Here is a 19,408-nt window from a genome sequence, read left to right as displayed (position 1 = left end):
TTCAAAGGGCTAGTGCCCTTTTTAATAGTCGAAAGTGATTGGAGGGCAATTAGCCCCCCTCCCAAACCCATCATTATCCCAACCACATCCAATCAAAATTTTGAGATAGGCATTTTGTCAGCGTAGCTGATTTCCAGATAGAGAATATCTTTTTGAGGAGAACACTCCCCCACAACCCTCGGGGCAAGGGTTTTAAGTTATGCCCTGGGGGCATATAAGATTTTTATCAAAGGCGTTGCCGTAGAAACTTCAAAACAGGGTCATTCGATTGGAAATTCAAAGGGCGTTTGTCCTTTTTAATAGTTGTAAGTGATTGGAGGGCAACTAGCCCCCCCCCCGTGCCCATCATGCCCCAAACACATCCAATCAAAATTCTGATATAGCCATTTTGTTCAGAGTAGTTGATTTCCCTATAGAAAATATGTTTTTAAGGAGGACACTCCCCAACAATCCCCAACATGTCCTGGGGTATATAAGGTTTTTATAGAAGGCATTGTGATAGAAACTTCAAAAGGGGCTCATTTGATTGGAAATTCAAAGGGCTAGTGCCCTTTTTGATAGTCAAAACTGATTGGAGGGCAACTAGCCCCCCTCTCCCCACGTCCATCATTCACTCAAACACATCCAATCCAAATTTTGAGATAGCCATTTTGTTTAGCGTGGGCTGGTTGATTTCCAGATAGAAAATATGTTTTTGAGAAGGAGACTCCCCCACAACTCTCAGGGCAAGAGTTTTAATTTATGCCCTGGGCGCATATAAGGTTTTTACAGAAGCCGTTGTTGTAGAAACTTCAAAAATGGCTAATTCGATTGGAAGTCAAAGGCTAGTGCCCTTTTTAATAGTCGAAAGTGATTAGTAATATTTTTTGTTGTTGTTGTTGTTTAGACCAGGGCACTTCGTATCGGAGGAGTTGTCGTGGGGACTTCGAAAGGGGCTCATTCGATTGAAAATAGAAAGGGCTGATGCCCTTTTTAATAGTCGAAAGTGATTGGAGGGTAACTAATCCCCCTTCCACTCCCACCCTACCCTTTGCCCATTATGTTTAAAAACTAAATGTTGCCTTAAGATTAAATCAAAATGCACTGTGATAATGCTAATTCCCAATAAGGCATTTCAGCAGTACCCCAAGAACGACTGAGGGTATTATGTTCAAACTTTCGAGACTACTTCTGCTCTTAAAATTTAACCAAATCAAAATAGTGTAAGTGTATCCAAGCAATGAAAGAAATAAAACAGGTTTTTTTGCCAATTATATAAGGTTCTCCATTTCAGGTAAACAAGAAGAGGTATTAAACGAAGTTAAACAGTACTATTTGTGTCCAGATTTTTAAAATAGTGTATGTTGCTAAAAATTGCTGAGAATTTTTCTCCAGCATACAAATAGGAGGCCAAACTATAATGTCTTAAAAAACAAAAAGATTTAAAATATTATTTTCTTTTTCGCTAAAAATACTATGTCGATATAAAACGAACAGAAATTAATTTAAAAAACATTTTCCACAAAATAAGTTTTTCAAAGAAAAGAAAAGAACTCCAATAAACAAAAAATGAGCAAAAATTAAATAAAATAATCTACCAAGCTCGAAACTGCCACAAATCAGCATCGATAAATAAATGAAACCCAAAACGAGCAGAAATTACAATAAATAGCGAAGTCAAACTCAAAACGAGCAGAAATTAACATAAATTGGGCGCAAAACCCCTATGCCTTCCCAAGGCCAGAACAAAATTTGCACTTTACTCAAAAAGTACAAATGAATGTGCATTGTCAGTTTAATATACATATACTGATATTTAGTAATCAAAATGCTAAAATTATTTGATTTATTAAAGTTATAAAAGTAAAAACATTTATATTTTTTTCAGTAAAGTGCAAATTTTTTTCTGGCCTTGGGAAGGCATAGGGGTTTTGCGCCCAACGTATGTTAATTTCTGCTCGTTTTGAGTTTGAATCGGTTACTTATTGTAATTTCCGTTCGTTTTCGGTTTCATTAATTTATTGATACTGATTTGTGGTAGTTTCGAGCTTGGTAGATTATTTGATTTTATTTTTGCTCATTTTGGTTTAATGGAGTTCTGTACCCCCAAACACATCAATTTAATGGAGTTTTTTTTTAATTAATTTGCAAGAAAAAATACCTGGAGTCGACAATTTTGCATGGCATAATTTACTTTATTGCTTAAAATAGCATTAGAACTCAAAATATTCATTTGAATTTTGCCCTCCTTTGATAGAACACGACTTCTATTTGATAAAAATCATCTCTAAGAAAATAAACCAAGGAAAAATGGATAAAGAACGATGTGGGTGTGTGCGTCTGACTATTTTTCTCTTAGAAAAAACAATAATTTCTCTATTTTTGTAGGTAGCTGATTTGTAGATTTTCATCGCGTAATTTCTACCAAAATCATACCCTTTGGAGGTGTTAGATTATGTGATGGAGATACTGAATTTAAACTTCGTTTTTCAGGGTTTCTGTTTCTTTTCCCAAGGGTCACTCTTTAGATACAGTGTATTACAGCGAACTGTTTTTTGCTAGGGCCTCTGTAATGTGAGAGACGCTACCACTCTCCTCGTCAAACCCGTTCTTAAAATTTAGGTTAATTTTCCCAAAAAGATAGCATGTAGAAAAAATTTAAAGAAAAATTTTGCTCAGATTAAATAGGTTATAATCTAGACATAATTTGTAATTTTTTTATAGAATCTAAAGCTTAAAAAATTTGAAAATTCCTTACTGAGGTAGAAATGGGTCTTTCAGTTGGCCTTTCAACATCATTTTGAAATAAATAAAGGTGGCAGGTCCAGCAAACCGGTTGACCAAAATTAGGACCATAATATCCATCGCACATCATGCAGCATTCATTCTGAAATAGGTTCAACTTCCATAGTCAAAACTAAAGAATTAAAATTTAACCAAAAATTCAACTTCTTCATCATAATTGTTGCAGTCAATCTTTTAAAAATAAGACCTGACACCAAGATGCTGTTGACCACAGTCCATTTATTGCACCCTGTTCATAGCTTCTGTTTACACCCTCTCTCAAAAGATCCCCAGAGATTTGAAGTTACTGTTAATAGTCTTAACCAAGATTTTTACCCATAATGTTAATATACCACTTGGGGTACTTTTTTCTGTGCAGGGTTAAGTTTGATTTTTGCTGGTAATCATTTTTATGCGAGTAGTACCTTTATATAATTTAGCTAAAAATCGGATGTTACAAACTTAAAAGAAAGTTTTAAATGTATTTTAAGCTTAGATTAGCCATATGTATAATGCTTACCATGGGCGCCCATAATCTGAACTTTAGGGGAGGCTTACCTGGTCTAATCGGCACTTCCAATGCTGTATAATAGCAATCACAAAACAGAAACAGAAAAATAAAGGGTAGCATCATTCAGCCAGAGGGGGGCTAGAGCCCTCCTCTGACCCCCCCCCCCATCTGGACGCCCATGATGCTTACTAAGACTATGGTAGATTTTGTCTATTCCTTGGCATCATAAAGTGCAATTGGTATCAACATCGGTCCCATTCCTAGCCAATCTTGGGTGTGTAACCAATCTCTTACCACTGTTCAGGCTAATCAATATCATAATTCCAAGCACTTAATACATATGTGTGATGAGTTAATTTCTTGAGTATATTTGTATTGCTTCTTTTGAGAACTTGTTCTGATGATATGAAAAACTTGTCATATTGTCAGGTGGAGGAGCCAAAAGCTCCTCTCGCCCTTTTGGTTCTTCTGCAGGACCATAAACTCAAAAAAAACGATGTTCAAAAATACACTCTTTTTTATTTTCGCTCCCCCTTCCAGAATATGAGGCCTGTGTAGACCTAGGGTTGCAATTGTCCAGAAATATTACTAACAGCCCGTTCAGACGCATAAGGTAAACGCTCAAAAACCAATCGGTACCAAGGCAAAACCGATTTTTTTTTTTCCATAGTACCGATAGGTTTTGGGGCTAGGAATTTTTTCTAGTTTTCCTATGGTACCGATCCGTTCTTCATGTGTCGTCAAGCAAAAATGAGCTAGCATATTTGAAAGTGGAAAGCATGTCAATTGTTAAACACGTGAAAGTTCGAGATTTGGTAGTTCTTGTTCAGAACAGCCAGTTTTTGCATGATACGAGTTGTGTTCTACATAAAGCAAACAAGAGAAAGGAGGATACCTGGCAATAAATAGCTTCTAGTCTGGGTGTGGCCAAACTTTTGGTCACAGAAACCGCGCAAAAGTACAGGATATCCGCGCTTTCTGAAAAAAATCTTGCACCTATCGTTTAAACAGTTTTCCTTTTGTACCGATCGTTTGTTTTTCATCGGTTTCCCTGTGCGTCCGAACGGGCTATAATATTCTTTGTTTAGAAAGGAATGAACAGGACAAACAAACAAAAAGGTCAAGAAAGAATGAAAACAAAAAAAATTAAAAAATGAATGCCCTAACAATCCCTATAAAACCCCAATATAAGCTGCACAAATACCAATAGCTTTCAGCAAATCTACCCGTTGGGTTTTAAAATAGGACTAAACATGCCGATGGAAATGTTAATGTTCAGTTAAATTACTGACAAAACAATGCCTAACATAGGGATCGCTTCTGAACTCTATTAAATAAAAAAAACACGTTTTTTCAGCTAATAGTAAGGAGCAACATTAAAACTTAAAACACAAAAATTATTCCTAATATGAGCGGGGCAGCCCATCCTCAACCTTCGCCCCGTACGCTACAGTTGAGCAGACTTTCTAAAAGAATTGTGAAAAAAGCCAAAATTTAGCACAAAGAGTGAGGGTGGAGGAAGGGCCAACTTCCTTCACGTACGAAATAATTTATACTCATTTTAAGTTTTAATGTTGCTTCTTACTTTTAGTTGAAAACCTGGTTTTGTTTATTTAATTTCTGACCGTTTTAATATCAAGTCTAGAAATCCCCATCCCTACTCCCCCTGATTAAAAATTTCCCATGGAAACCTCCCACAGGAAGCTTTGCTCCCTATGTAAAGTTCTCACCTGGAAAATCCTCCCCCTAAAAAAAAATTCCGAGTATTTCCCATTAAAAAATACTAAATGTGAACAATAGGCAACTTTAACCCTTTCCCCAGAAACTATGGGGGGTCATTTCATCCCCAAAGGCACAAGTGTTGCATCTTTCAACTATCCTGAATCAAACACCTGTCATAATTTTTATTGGATGTCTTTGGGGAAAAATGAAGGTAGGAGGAGGAGCTAGCTGCCTCTCATTCTTTTCGGGCGCTAAAACTTTTGATTTCCATTCAAACGATCTCCCTCCAAATCTTCTAGGACTATTGGCTCGATATGATCACTCTTTTAAAAACACAGACAAACACAAAGAAAACCCACATCTGTGATCTTTCTTTTGGTATAAAAAAAAAAAAAACTTTCACATTTCTGTACATAGGAGCTTAAAACCATAACAGTAGGGTTATCTGATATGCTGAATCTGATGGTATCATTTCCATTAAGATCACTTGCATTTTTGGGGATGTTTCCGCCCTTTTCCAAGCGGACTTGCTCAGGCTTGTAGCTTTTAATGGGTGACATTAAACTTATTGAATTTCATATATTTAGAATGGGCATACAATACAAAACCAACCTTTGATATATGTACTGTTATCAGAATTCCGCTTTTTAGAGTTTCGGTTACAATTTGACCAAGACGTCCTTACTTACAGTTAGTTACCATGAACTGCTTGAGTGTTCTAATTTTTAAAACCTGTTTTCATTGTTACTCTAATTTTAGTTTGTCCACTCTTATTTGTAACGCATTGATAAGATCAGATTTTTACCCTTCAGGTCGAAAAAAAAAGATTATCAGTCAGTGTATAATAGCATTTCAAGGTCAGCCTGATCCTGAAATAGTAAATTATAGTCAAATATATATGACTGAAATACCAGTTATTAGTAATCATCACCTTAAATTATTTAGATCATTAACTTATATAGCCTGATTCTGTTTAATGTTGACAAGAAAGGATTTAAAAGTCATTCAGATTTTATTTAGTTAGTTGGAATTGGTTTCAAGTTCTTTTTTCGTTTATTTTCAACATGTCTTTTCTTCTTTTTTTTTTCTTTTTTTAAGTGTGCTAAAGCCTAGTGCTGAAGTTTAAAAACAAGATGCCAGACAATTTTAAAATATGGACAGAAAACTGTGAGAATTTTAAGTATTTAGCAAAAACCAATATGATTTAAATCAAAGATTAAAACTAAATAAATTGACCTATAAATGGGCACTTGATGAAGTTATACCAATAAGACAGAATGAATAATTTTCTGTTTTACTAATGATTTTAGACTTGCAGCAACAAACTCAGAGTTACTAAGATATTCTACAAAAGCTTCCTTGATGAGATTTCCTATTTATACTAACTCTTTCGTTTTTTCAACGAAAAGATTCTTTTAAAAAGTGGAGTAAGTTCTTTGGTTAAAATACAGCTTTGGACACTTCTATGTGTTTACCAAGCACAGGACACTTCGCCATGGAGAAAATATTTTGGTGTTCTGATGTTATGACATTTTTCAACAAGCATTCTGTCTATTGCAACTCATAACACAGGCTATTTGATAGAACCATAAAATGCTTCCATCAAATCTATAACTATCGCTGTAACCATTGTTCCTTCCAGGACGACTTTTCCCAAGAGCTGTTACTTGCTCTGTGGAGGGGGAAACAATCAAAGATGGAGGAGTAAAACTATACAGTCCATTTTCAAAAAGCAACAAACTATTAGTTTTTTTTTCTTTTCATCCATATGTATGTTTGAATCTTGACTAAAGGAAGGTTTTATGAGTTTTTAGCATGAACGTTGAGTGTGTTCCATCTTATTAAGAAAAAAGAACTGTTTCATATACAAACAGGGGTAAAGGGTCTTTAGCGCTAAATTGGTGGTTTTGCTTGAAAAGGTAAGAAAATTTATGCTGGACCTCTGTATGAAGGGATTTTTCGGTTCAAACAACTACCTCCTTTACATTGAAGTTTCGCGGTGCAGCATGCTTCTTGGTTCTGCACCATATTTGAATCTTTTACTATTGTTTTGTTTCCCTTTCATCAGACCTGTCATAAATTGGATTCCCCACCCTGGTAAGAGTGAAATAAGCCCTCAGAATTTCCGTATCCTACATAGCAACTAAATTAGTTGTGAAAGACTAGGGACAGCAAGAAATATCAGTAACTGGCATTTTAATCTAATAAGCTGTTTTCCCTATAGATGCTTCAGATTCGTGAAATAAAATCGTGTCTCCAGTCTCCTTTCTTTTTTCTCTTCTGAACAAATGAAGTTTGTGTATGTTGTTTAATTTATAGTTCTGACTTTCTAACAAAGCCATGAATTTACCAATCCATATCATACAGCATTTTTATTACAGGCCCAAAATGTTGATGTTGGTATTTCTAATACTCTGATACAGAAGCAAAGATTTTGGTGCACTAAAAAAATAAGATATTGTTCAACACTAGAGTCAATGCCACTTTTAATTACAACATTAACTGCTTTGGGTTATTTACACTTTTCTAGTTTTGTCCAGATTTCTATCTAGAAATAGCAGGAAAAACATCAATAAACCCACCAAAAATTGGTATTAATTCCTTCCAAAAAACGATGGCAATCGCTTTTATCCATCGTTTTTGAAAAACGATGGCAATGAGTTGCAATTTTATCCACCCTCGCTTAATGTTCAGATGCATTTACCAGGTCCAATAATCATTTGTGCACCCATACAGAAAGCATACCATACCAATACAGTTTAGCATATACAGAAAGCTCCCTAAAAATGTTTTTTCAAGGGAGATATCCTAATGCTTGTTTATTAGGCCTATATGTCTAAACTTTGATCTTGAGGTATTTTCCATAATGCTGCATCCCTAATTGCTCCCAGCAAGAAACTTCGTCTCCCAAAGTAAGAAGTACAACTGGGCAGTTAGGGACCTTGGTTAACTTCTTTCATCTTTTTGGCCTGGACCCCTCCCCTCCACCTGTCTATGTGCTTGTAAAAAATAAAATTAAAATTGAAAAGATGAACTTAGGGAGCAGACACCATAGAACAGGAACAAAGAAACAACTAACAATCAAGATCAACACATCTAATATGTTTCTAATAGTTTGTAGTCCAATCTAAAATCTAATATTTTATTTCTTTTCTCTCTATTCCTGTGCATGTTATTTCCAAAATGGAATTTTAATACCAAATAAAATAAACCTGCAAATTACTATTAACGGTGGTAGTTAACAGACACAAAATTTGTTCAATTTTAAGGTAGACCCAACATAGCTGTGCATGTGGTGACAGTGAATCCATTTGACTAAGCTTAAATGGCTTATCATTCTCTTCATTAAGTAAAACAAGAATTTAAACAGTGAAAATAGACAATGGTTTTAAAAATTTAACACCCTCTCTTCATGTTAAATTTAGCCAAGAACATTCTTGAAAGTGTTCTTATGCAAAATATATTGTTTAAAGTCCGCCATTGAAGCACTGTGTTAAAAAATCTGAGCTTTTATTATATTGATCCAGTGTTGGATTAGCCTATTCATTTGTAAAGCTGTAACAAAAAGAAATTTAAACTTAGGCTCGAAAGCAAGAGGCTGAGGAGCTACAACTTCCTCACAAATACAAAAATTTCTGGTTTTTTAGTTTTTAATGTTGTTCTTTACTTTTTTTTAAGAAACATGTTTTTATTTCATTTAATTTCTCTTCTTTTTTGACATATCCAGGTTTCTCTTAAATCCAAGAGCCCCCCCCCCAAATCTCCCTTTTCTTTTGTCTAAATTTTAACATACTTACTGAACTAGTTTTCAAGGTGTCAACATACTCGAGTACTGAACTAGTTTTCAAGGTGTCAACATCTAACTAATCGGATTAAATTTCATACGAACAAATAGCATCTAAAGTGAAATTCTTGTATTGCTTGCAAAAGCTTTTGCCAGTGATTATTGAATTTTGAATTGAATTTTGGACTGAAAGTGGAATTACGATTTTAGGATTCGTTCGTTAAATGCTGTTTTTATAGCCGAGCGAAATTTAGGCTGGGTTGTGCCTAGCAAGTTTGGCCGGTTACAGAAGCACCCGTGGGGCACAGCCCTCACGTAAAGATAAGTCTTTTTTATTTTTGATCTTCATTTCTGATTTAAAATGGATGATAATATTAATGCATTATTAACGCAAATTCAAGCAATTAATTTGAAGTTGGATATTATTGACCCGATGTCAAGGCAGGTCAATTCAATGACGTCGTATGTGGCTGAGTTGGGAAATAAATTTGAATATGTTGCGTCGTTAGTCCAGAATATTCAAAGAGAATCGCAGTTGGTTTGCAGAAATGTGTCAAATGTATACGAAGAAGTTGGAATAGCACTGAAAAAAATCCAGTATTTAGAAACTGGTATAAAGTGAGGAAACATAGGGCTTTATAACTTTTCACCACAGCACAGGGGGTGCTCACTTCTGGAAGATGTTGTCAGTGCTTTGAATGCGGGATTTCCGAATTTAAATCTCCGTCTTTTTGATGTGCGTGACGCTTTCAGACTTAAAAGTTCAATGAGCGTCCGTCCTGTAGTGATCAAATTTGCAAGTGTTGCCGGGCGGGACTATGTATTAAAATCAGGTTTTCTTTTGCGAAGTTGGGATTATCAATTAGTCCTGATTACACGGAACGTGAGTTGATTGCCAGAAAAAAACTGAAAGAGACTTTAGAAGATGCAAAGACTGAGGGTTTTGTTGATGTGAAATTACGAGGACTTAAGTTGTTCATCGGTAACCAGGTTTTCATGTATAATTACACAAGCGGCCTTGTTGAAGAACAAAAACGTAACACCGCTCATGACAGTGTAAACCCTCCTAGTAGAAACCAAGCTGAACCCCCTCCCCCCCAGAATAGTTCACACTCGGCGCCACCGCCAGATACGGGCATGGTCGGTCGGGAAATCTACAGCAGCAGGCCGCCTGAAGACGATAGTAGCTTTGCAGCTCCATCTAGAACGAGGACTAGATCTGAATTTTCAGCAACGGTTGTATCTTTTAGGTTCATGACTACTGGACTGGGGAAAAAAGATCGTACTTTGGTAATGTCTTTAGCGGAAACCCCAGCTGCAAAGGGATAGCAAGCAATCCCCGCACTAAAGCAGCGTAATCCCACGAAACGCTCGAATGCGGAAATTATTAGTCCTGATAACAACGAACCAATGAGGGTAAACCGCCCAAGACCCGCAGAGTATAGAGTCAGAGTAAACTCGGGTGATGATGACGCTAAGAGGGCGATAGTACCAAAAAAACTTTTCCGCCCAAGACAGCAAGAACCGACAATGGGAAATGAGGCGGTATAGGGAAATTTGGGCCATGGTGAAAATTCTCTATTAAATGCGTCACATTGGAACATACAAGGGTTCACGCAAAATAAGTTTAAGGACCTGGTTGAAGCTTGTAGTCCTCAAGTTATCTCACTTGCTGATACGAGGTCTGGAGAAAATATTATAGTTAAGAGTTATAGTTGTTTTAGTGCAAATCGTAAAATGTCGAGAAATTGTCGTTATTATGGAGGTGTATCGTTGTTTGTTTCAGATGTTTTTTTGTCATCTAATGATGTGATCAGGCTAAAAAGTGAGTCTTGTAACTTAGTTTGGGTAAGAATTTCACGGGGGAAAAGAAGTCATGTGTATTGTTCTGTGTATATCCCTCCAGAAAGTAGTTCTTTTTCAGATGAGGATACATGGGAGATATTTCAAAAAGAGTTGCATCTTTTTTTGACAAAGTTTCCTGCCGATGGCTTTATTCTTTTAGGAGATTTCAATGCATACACTGGGGAGTTGCAAGAGCCATGGTCTTGCCAATTTGATGACCATAACCACTCGAAATCTCCTTGTGATGGAATGGGTGATGAAGAAATGGATGAGATCCCTCCAAGGACTAGTAAGGACCATCGCCGAAAAAATAGGTGGGGAAGTAAACTTTTGGAAATTTGTGGTAAGGAAAATTTAATTATAGTTAACGGGAGGATCGGGGAGGATAAAGAGCGGGGAGAGTTTACTTGCTTTTTTGGGAAGTATCCAAGTGTAGTAGATTATATAGCTGTAAATAAGTCTCTTTGGCCGGATTGTGCTTGTTTAGGGGTGGTCCCGGTTTTGGGTTCTGATCACCTTCCGATTAGGTTGTCTTTGAATGTGTTAAAAAAGAGGGCATTAAAAAGGTAATTGGGGGGTTTTAGGAGCAAGGTATTAGAAGTTAGAGATCCATTGAGGCTAGAATCACAGGAAGAAGAGAAGGTTAAGGTTAAGCTGTTAGGAGATGAATTTCAGGCAGGACTAGAGAAGGGAGAAATATTGGCAAATGAAGGAAAAATAGAAGAGTCATTAAAGGTATTAATTGATAGTTTGTATGAAGTAGGTGTAGCTACAGCTCAGAAACAGCCACGGAAGTTAAATGGTTTTTTTGATGGTGATTGCGTAGAGAAAAGATAAGAGTTGGTGCAAACATTAGAACTACTGAGACACTGTTCATATGAGGATAGGGAATATCTTTATAATATGTATAAAAGCCAAAGAAAAGAGTAGCCTATAAGAAACTGTTAAAAGTGAAGAAGTATAAATTTCAAGAGGAGGAAGCAGAGAGAATGAAAAGGGAATTTAGGAATAGTAACAAGAATGAGTTTTGGAAAATAATAAAAAAAATCAGTTACAAACGCTTCTGACAAGGCGATTATCCCGCCGGCGGAAAGTTGGCCAGAATTCATCGAAAGCAAGATGACAGAAAGAGAGGAAACGGATAGCCTGAGTCGGTGGGTGGTCGGCGAAAACCTTGCAGAATTCCCTCTAAAGGAAGAAGATTACAAACTACTGCAGCCTTTCACAGGTGAGGAAATATGGAATTCGCTAAAGAAGATGAGAGGGACCTCAGCACCAGGAGTTGATGGCATCCCAACAAGGCTCTGGAAGTGGTCAAGGGTATATTTGTTGCCTTTGTTATCAACGTTATTTTCAAGTGTCCTTAGCAAGTTGGTTTGACCTCAACAGTGGAATATTTCAATAGTTTTACCGCTTTTTAAAAAGGGAGACCGAGCTTTGCATAAGAATTATAGAGGGATTCATTTAGGAAATAGCCTTAGTAAATTATTTTGTAAAGTGTTAGTGGCTAGATTAGATAGTTGGCTTAAAGAATCAAATAAGTTAATAGAAATTCAGGCAGGGTTTCGAGAGGATTATAGTGGGGTAGATCAGATATTTATTTTGTATGGGCTTATTAGGAAGTAGATGAGGAAAAGGGATGGGAGGCTATACGCAGCTTTTTTGGACCTGCGAGGTGCGTTCGATGAAGTTTCACGAGATTTGTTAGTAGAAGGACCTATAAAGTTAGGGCTGCCGAGACGTTTTGTAGGATTGGTTGTTAAAATGTATTTGGTTGTTAGAATGGTATTTAAGGTAGGAAAGTCTTACTCTAGGGCAATTGTCAGTAGGTTAGGGGTTAAACAAGGCTGTACAATTTCACCTAGGTTGTTTTCCCTGTATCTTAATGATATAGAAGATTATATGGTTGGGCAGGGAGCCCAAACTCTAAATCTGTCTGCAATGCAGGTGTTCGCTCTGTTATTTGCGGATGATATAGTATAGGTGGCTAAAGATGGGCCTGACCTTCAAAAACTGCCAGGAATGGTGTCCTCATACCTAGATGAGAAGCGTTTGGTCCTAAATGTCACTAAGTCAGTAGTTATGGTATTTCGACAACATGGAAATATAGAGGAAAGGTTTAGTGTAGGAGAAGAAGTGCTTAAAGTAGTTGAAGATTTTGTTTATTTAGGATGCAAGTTTACTTCAAATGGTAGGTGGAAAGGGCAAATTAATTATTTAGCTAGTAAAGGTCTTAGGGCTATATGGCTAGTTTTAAAGAGTAGTGTCTTGAAAGTAGGCCTGACAGACCTTAGGCTTCAGAAAAGGATATTCCAGACTAAGCTAGCTCCCGTAATGTCTTTTGCAGCAGAGGTGTGGGGTATGGAGAAGGCGGATAAGGTAGACTGGTTACAGTTGATGTATTTTAAGCGGTTAATGGGGGTTAGTGATAAGTTTAGTGCGGATAGTAAATTATTGGGAAAGAATTATAAATCTGCCTAGTAGGAGGCTAGTAAAGAATGCATATGAGGAGATGCTAGTAGATGGCAGGAAAAGTTCTTGGCCAATTCGGGTTAAAGAGACTATTGATAGATGTGGTTTTAGTGAGTATTGGAATGAGGGGAAGGGGCTAGGTGTGGAAGTGGGGCTAGTTGCAAAAAAAGTAAAGGATAGACTAATAGAGCAGGAAATTCAAAGGTGGCAGAATCAGAAATCATCATCGGCGTCCCTGGGGCTGTATGGGCTGGCAAAGGAGGCTTGGGGGGAGGAAGTTTACTTTAAAGCGGGGATGAGTAGTGAGGATTTAAGATGGTTAATTTCGGTTCGTGGTAATTTTTTGGGTATTGGAGAAAGGAGGAAATATATTGTGAATTATAGGATTAAAAATGGTCCTTACCAGTGTTCTATGTGTGGAGAGGAGGAAGATCTCATCCATTTTATGGGTACATGCCAGGAGTTAAGAAATTTGAGGAGGGAAGTGTTTTCAACAGATTTTGGAGGGGTGGATTGGCTTGAAAAAGTTTTAAAAAGTAGAAATGTTGATGATTTTAGAAGGTTGGGTAAATTTGTAAGAGTGGGTATGGCACATAGAGAAACTTTTTTGATGAATTGTGAGTAATTTATTGTGTTTTTTTGTATTCATTTTTGTTTTGTTATTTTGCCATGGCCTGAAAAGGCGTTTGTTGCAATAAATATCTATCTATCTATCTATCTTACAATAATACTCAGAAAATGAAAGGGCTCATTCAGGTCTATTTGTTTTTAAATAAAATAGTTTCACCATAAAGTTTAGGGGGGTGGGACTGTCTTCCTAGCTCCTCCCCATTCTCTTTACAATAAATTTCTTCTTTTTTTTTAATACTTCAAGATTGAAGAGCTCACTTTGGAAAAATTGACTTGACTACATTAATGGAATACTGCACATAAATGAATGATACCTTAAATGAACTAATGCAATCACCTTAACCTTAATCCATTTGAGAGATTTAAGGTCCTCCAGACCTGTGGTGTTCTTGAGTTGATGACTCCAAGTCAACCACCCACTGCTTTTTCTCCCATTCCTTGTCAAGTTGATGCTTGAAAGACTGGATGGAAGGAGTGTTGACAGTAGAGCTTCAATTTATTCAAGTGCTTAATTACTCTTCTTGTAAAATACATTTGATGGATTCTCTATCTTGAGCTTAATTTTAGTAGCTTCTTTGAATATCCTCTTGTGAGATGACAGCTGGTACTTTTGTTGCCCTTGAAGATGTTGGAGTTATCCTTTTGGAGTTTATAAGTCAGCATCATATCACTACATATGTGTCTGTAGGCAAGGGTAGGTAGCTTGAGCTGCTTGAGACATTCCTCATATGAAGCTGATTTCAAGCTTTTCACAGACTTTATTAATCATCTCTGAATATTTTCAATGAGCCCAACATCTTGATAGTACGAAGGACCAGCAAGGCACATGCCAAAATCAAGATGTGGTATAACAAGAGCCTTAAAAAGTTTTAGCTAGAAACAAATAACTAGTTGACACAGCATCATTGCCCTTTGTAATGCAATGATGTTTACTTCTTACTTGCCAGTGTGTCTACCTTGTACCTTTTTTCGCCTTGTCCTATAAAATAAATTGAAGAAATTTTGGAGGCTTGTTAGATTATAAACCAGACTTTTTATTACACTTTTAAGGGATAAACCTTTTGTGCCACTGGACAGCACTATTTCTCAACATAGGACTAGATACAAATTTCAAAAGAGTTGTTTTAACAAAGAAAAAAACTACCAGCATAGAAAAAAGAGATTAGGCATACCTTGACATACTCATGTCCAGGAAGTTTTATCCCCATAGCTTTTTGATTTATTTCCAGCCAATTATACTGAAATTTCTTGCACAAAGAAGAGCGAGTCCTACCTAAAAAGTACATAAATTACATAATTAAATATTCAAAATGACAAAAATGTTGGTTATCTCACAACAGGACTCTCTGAGAAGCTGCCTAAGTTAAACTCCTAATCAAGACCCCATAAAACACAATTTTCAAGAACAGTCAAAAACCACTGGGACTAATCAAACGATTCAGCAGAAAGCACTCCCCCCATCAAGTCTTTTAAATATCACCTTGACATTAAGTGGGAGAAGAAGCAGTGGAAGCAGGACTGGGGGTTAACAAGTCAAGAGCACTATAGGTCTGGAAGACTTTGAGGCTCTTAAATGAATTAAGATGATTAATTTACCTTAAATTGAATTGTCCAGCAAAATAAGAAAAAAAAATCTTTTTGTCACTGGCCAGTGAGAATGGAGAGAAACTGACTCAATTGCATCCCACTCTGTCTTCCATGGTTTAATGTGCCAACTTTCATTTGCAGCAATCTTAAAGGTATCACTGGGGGGGGGGGGGAGTAGTGACAGCAATAGTAGGAAGATTATTCCAATGAGCAATCACTCTATTGAGAAGCAGTGGTAGCAGGCTCTGGTATCTTCCCTCTTCTGGGACAACTTCTGGCTATGTCCCTTTATTGTAGAGGATTCATCAAACTGAAAGAGCTTTTGACAGGAGGAGTCAGCATTTGAAAGCTTATAAATCATTATGATATCACTTGTTTGGCATTTGTACATAAGCATTGGGAGATGTAGCTTATTCAGTTGAGATGGGTAGTCAAGATTCTTACATCCATCAACAGCTTTTGTTGCCATCTTTGAACAGATCCTATTTTCTGCTGATCACCCTTGTTCAGGGGCACTGCAACACACAATCCAAATTTTAGCAATGGTTGCATAAGTCCCTTGTAGAGTTTGGTCATAACTTTAGATGATCTACTGTGTACTGCATGCTTAATTTTGCCAAGGGTCTGAGATGCTTTGACAACTGCTGTTTGTGCATGATTGTTAAATTTTAATTCCTCATGAACAACAATTCCCAAATCTCTCCTTGCTGCTGAAGAGTCAATCAATTGTCTTGAGCCATCCTCTCCAATTATCTGGCATTGCTTCCTTACATTCTTTTATCCCAAAGTGAAAGCAAATATTGGTCTTTCTGTGTTGAAGCTCTTGCAACTGATAAATCTGCAGGTCCAACGAGCTTTGAATCATTACCATAAAAGCTCATCTTACTTCTTAAAGCTTCCAGAGCATCATTAATAATTAATAATAATAAAATAATTTTTATTTATTTTAATCAGAAATGGAATAAGCCATAGGCTTGTCTCATACAGCACAAATTACATACCATGAGCAACAATTATAAACAACGAAAAAACTATAAACTTCCTAATAAAAAAAAAGAAGATACCCTACAACAAATATACACCTCATGGTCCTAAGTACTGCCTTTCATAAAAAGAGGTCTCAACTAATGCTGTTTTGAAAGCCGCAACATCACTCACCAGATCTACTTGGTTGGGCGACATGTTCCATGATTTTGCTGAACAATTTACAAAGGAACTCTGTCCAACTTTCCTTGATACCCTTGGCTGGTACAATTTAAAAGAGTTCTGCCATGTAGATAGATAATGACCAAACTCAAAGAAATCTTCCCAAGACACATGGTCAATACCCTTTATGATGCAGAGTGTTGACAAGGTCTGTTATGTCCCTTCTGAATTGCAGAGATGGTAAGCTCAGGCTACTCAATCTCCATTCATAAGGTAGGTATTTCAGATAGGGGACAAATTTGGACACTTGTTTTTGCACCTTTTCAATCAACAGTGAATCTGATTTTCTAGTCAGATACCACACAGATGAGCAGTATTCAACAACATAGTGCACCATTGTCTTATTAAAGCATAGCATATATTAAATATGTAACCTAACCTAGGTACCTCCCCCCCCCTAAACCCCAAGAAACAACAGTTTAAATATAGTTCCCAGAATAAGAAACCCCTAAATAATTGTTTATACAACATCAGATAGCATCAAATCTTTGCTTTTGTTGAGTGGATACCTTGGGGTTTTGTGACTGGTTTATAAAAGAGTGTGTTTAGTACAGGAGTACCAGTTACTCATTGGGGTTGACTTACTAAAGGGATACCACCAGATGGCTAAGTTGACAGTGTATATATACACAAATCTTTACAATAGCCAACCAGCCAACCAGTATTTTAAGCCAAGGAGTCCAGCTGGACAAAAGGAAACAAATTAAGAAAATAATTCTTACTCCATAATATGTAGAATAGTCCTAGTTAATACATTTTGCAGGGGGAGAGCCTTTATCTTCACTTCTTTGCTTGTTTTCCCAGATTTTCTAAGAAATTCATGAATTTCTTAGAGCCTATAGGCTATATTCACAGAATATATACCCCCCACCCCCCTAATGTGTAAATATATACCTAGAATTGCATCCTGAATCTAAATATAATATCCATTTGTATCACAAATGAACTTTACTCCCATGATAGCCATGTGGTGGATGTCCCTTACTGGCCTAAATACAAACTGGTTGAATCTATTTAGCCTATAGGCCTAGGATCATGGTATGGCCTGTCTGTACAAGCTGGTTTAGGAAATGTTCTGGCTTACATATCTAATCTACCCATCAGTGGGACAGGGCTAAACTCAGAATAGGCTATGGTAAATTTTTCAGTTCATATTATTGACTTACAAATAAAGTAGACCTAGACATACTACTCAATGCCTTTTTTATGCTCTTTCTAAATATAATAATAATTTTTGTCAGAAATGAATTTTAGCCCCCACCCCTATATGTACCAATTCAGGGCATATATTTGGGTAAATATCTACCAAATCATATTATTGAGTTAGGACTAAAGTGAATACACCATTTGATGTCTTTATTTATGCTAATTACAAATATAATAAGCATTTCTATCAGAAATGAATTTCAGCCCCACCCCTATATATGCCCATTCTGGGTTAGGTTAGGTATAGCCGTTATTGGGGGGGGGGGGTTGAAATTCAGGTAAAGTTCTACAAAATCATATTATTGAGTTAGGACTAAAGTGAATACACCATTTGATGCCTTTTTTTATGCGGATTACAAATATAATAAGCATTTCTATCAGAAATGAGTGTCAGCCCCCCCCCCTATATAGGCCAATTCAGGGTTAGGTTAGGTATAGCCTATACAGGGGGGGGGCTGAAATTCATTTCTGATAGAAATGCTTATTATATTCGTAGCCTAATCAGCATTAAAAATGGCATTAAATGGTGCATTCACTTTATTCCTAACTCAATAATATGATTTCGTAGAACTTTACCAAAATTCATTTCTGATAGAAATGCTTTTTATATTTGTAATCAGCATAAAAAAGGCATTGAATAGTGTATTCACTTTTTCCTAACTCAATAATGTGATTTGGTAGATATTTACCTATAGGCCTATTTGCACATTAGGGGGGTGGGGGTATATTTTATTTCTGACATAAATGGGAGGTAAGTTTCAACTTAACCCCCTCCCCCCCCAACCCTATTGTGCAAATATATACCCTGAATTAGTATATATAGGCCTAGGGGTGGGGGTAAAATTTGTTTCTGACAAAAACAATTAGCCTAGGCTATTATATTTGGAAAGAGCATAAAAAAGGCATCAAGTGGTATGTTTACTTTATTTGTAAGTCAACAACATGAACTGTGAAAAATTTCCTAGGCTATGGGTTTATATTGCAGGTTTGCCTTGAGGACCCCCATAGTAGGATCCATTTAACTGAGTTCACACTGATTTCTCTATTTTCCCCTTTAAAAATTCAATCAACTCTTTAAATTAAATTTTTCTGCATCATCAACAAGTTAAAAAGAACGATCTGTCATTTGCACTATTTAATCTTTTGTCTGCGCCCAACCTGATACAAGACATAACAGCCAAGAACTTCTCCTCTTTCCAAATTTGGAATGATCGTCTTCAACCTTGCTAAATTTTGAATTTCAGTGCCCATAGTTGCAAATCAACTGCATGGACTGTCTGACAAAATTCTACCCCAAATGATAATTTGATAAAACTGAGAAGAAGTAAAGAACTATATGGCAAGGGCTGAAAAGCATGGACGCCTATAAGGGGGGGGGCGGCCCCCCCCCCCCTGGTTGAATTACGTCGCCTTACATTTTTGTTTTGAGATTCTATTATATATAGCATTGAAAGTGCCGATTAGACCAGGTAACTAAAACATTTGCTTCCCAAGAGATCGTCAAAAGCTGAAAAAGTTTAAGTACGTTTTGGGGATCTCAAATAAGAGCCCTGTAAGTTTGCGGCAAATTCTGACTTCTGCTAAAGCTTTAAGAGTAAAAAAACGTGCGTAATGTTCGTAATTTTTTTAGTTTTAGTTCTGCATCTTCATTTTAGGTATATAGGCCTATAGTCACGTTTAAA

The 19,408-nt window shown here is 36.6% G+C and overlaps 1 protein-coding gene across 1 annotated transcript in view; it reads right to left on the bottom strand.

The window, feature by feature from the left end:
• morgue (modifier of rpr and grim, ubiquitously expressed) overlaps nt 1–18,954 on the bottom strand; it is an 81,165-nt gene extending 62,211 nt beyond the window's left edge. The window contains exons 1-3 of the mRNA XM_089097491.1: nt 18,885–18,954; nt 14,900–15,000; nt 2,738–2,866 (exon numbers count right to left, since the gene is read on the bottom strand). Of these exons, the coding sequence (XP_088953617.1) occupies nt 2,738–2,866; nt 14,900–14,935 (165 nt within the window). The 5' untranslated portion in view covers nt 14,936–15,000; nt 18,885–18,954. The remainder of the gene's footprint in view (nt 1–2,737; nt 2,867–14,899; nt 15,001–18,884) is intronic.
• Between the last annotated feature and the right edge of the window lie 454 nt (nt 18,955–19,408).

This window comes from Artemia sp. Qi Xiang Cuo, chromosome 12 (assembly GCF_049724085.1).
Source record: "Artemia sp. Qi Xiang Cuo chromosome 12, ASM4972408v1, whole genome shotgun sequence".
Taxonomy (NCBI): domain Eukaryota; kingdom Metazoa; phylum Arthropoda; class Branchiopoda; order Anostraca; family Artemiidae; genus Artemia; species Artemia sp. Qi Xiang Cuo.
Note: the sequence above shows the minus strand (reverse complement) of the source record. Positions and strands in the feature narration are given on the sequence as shown.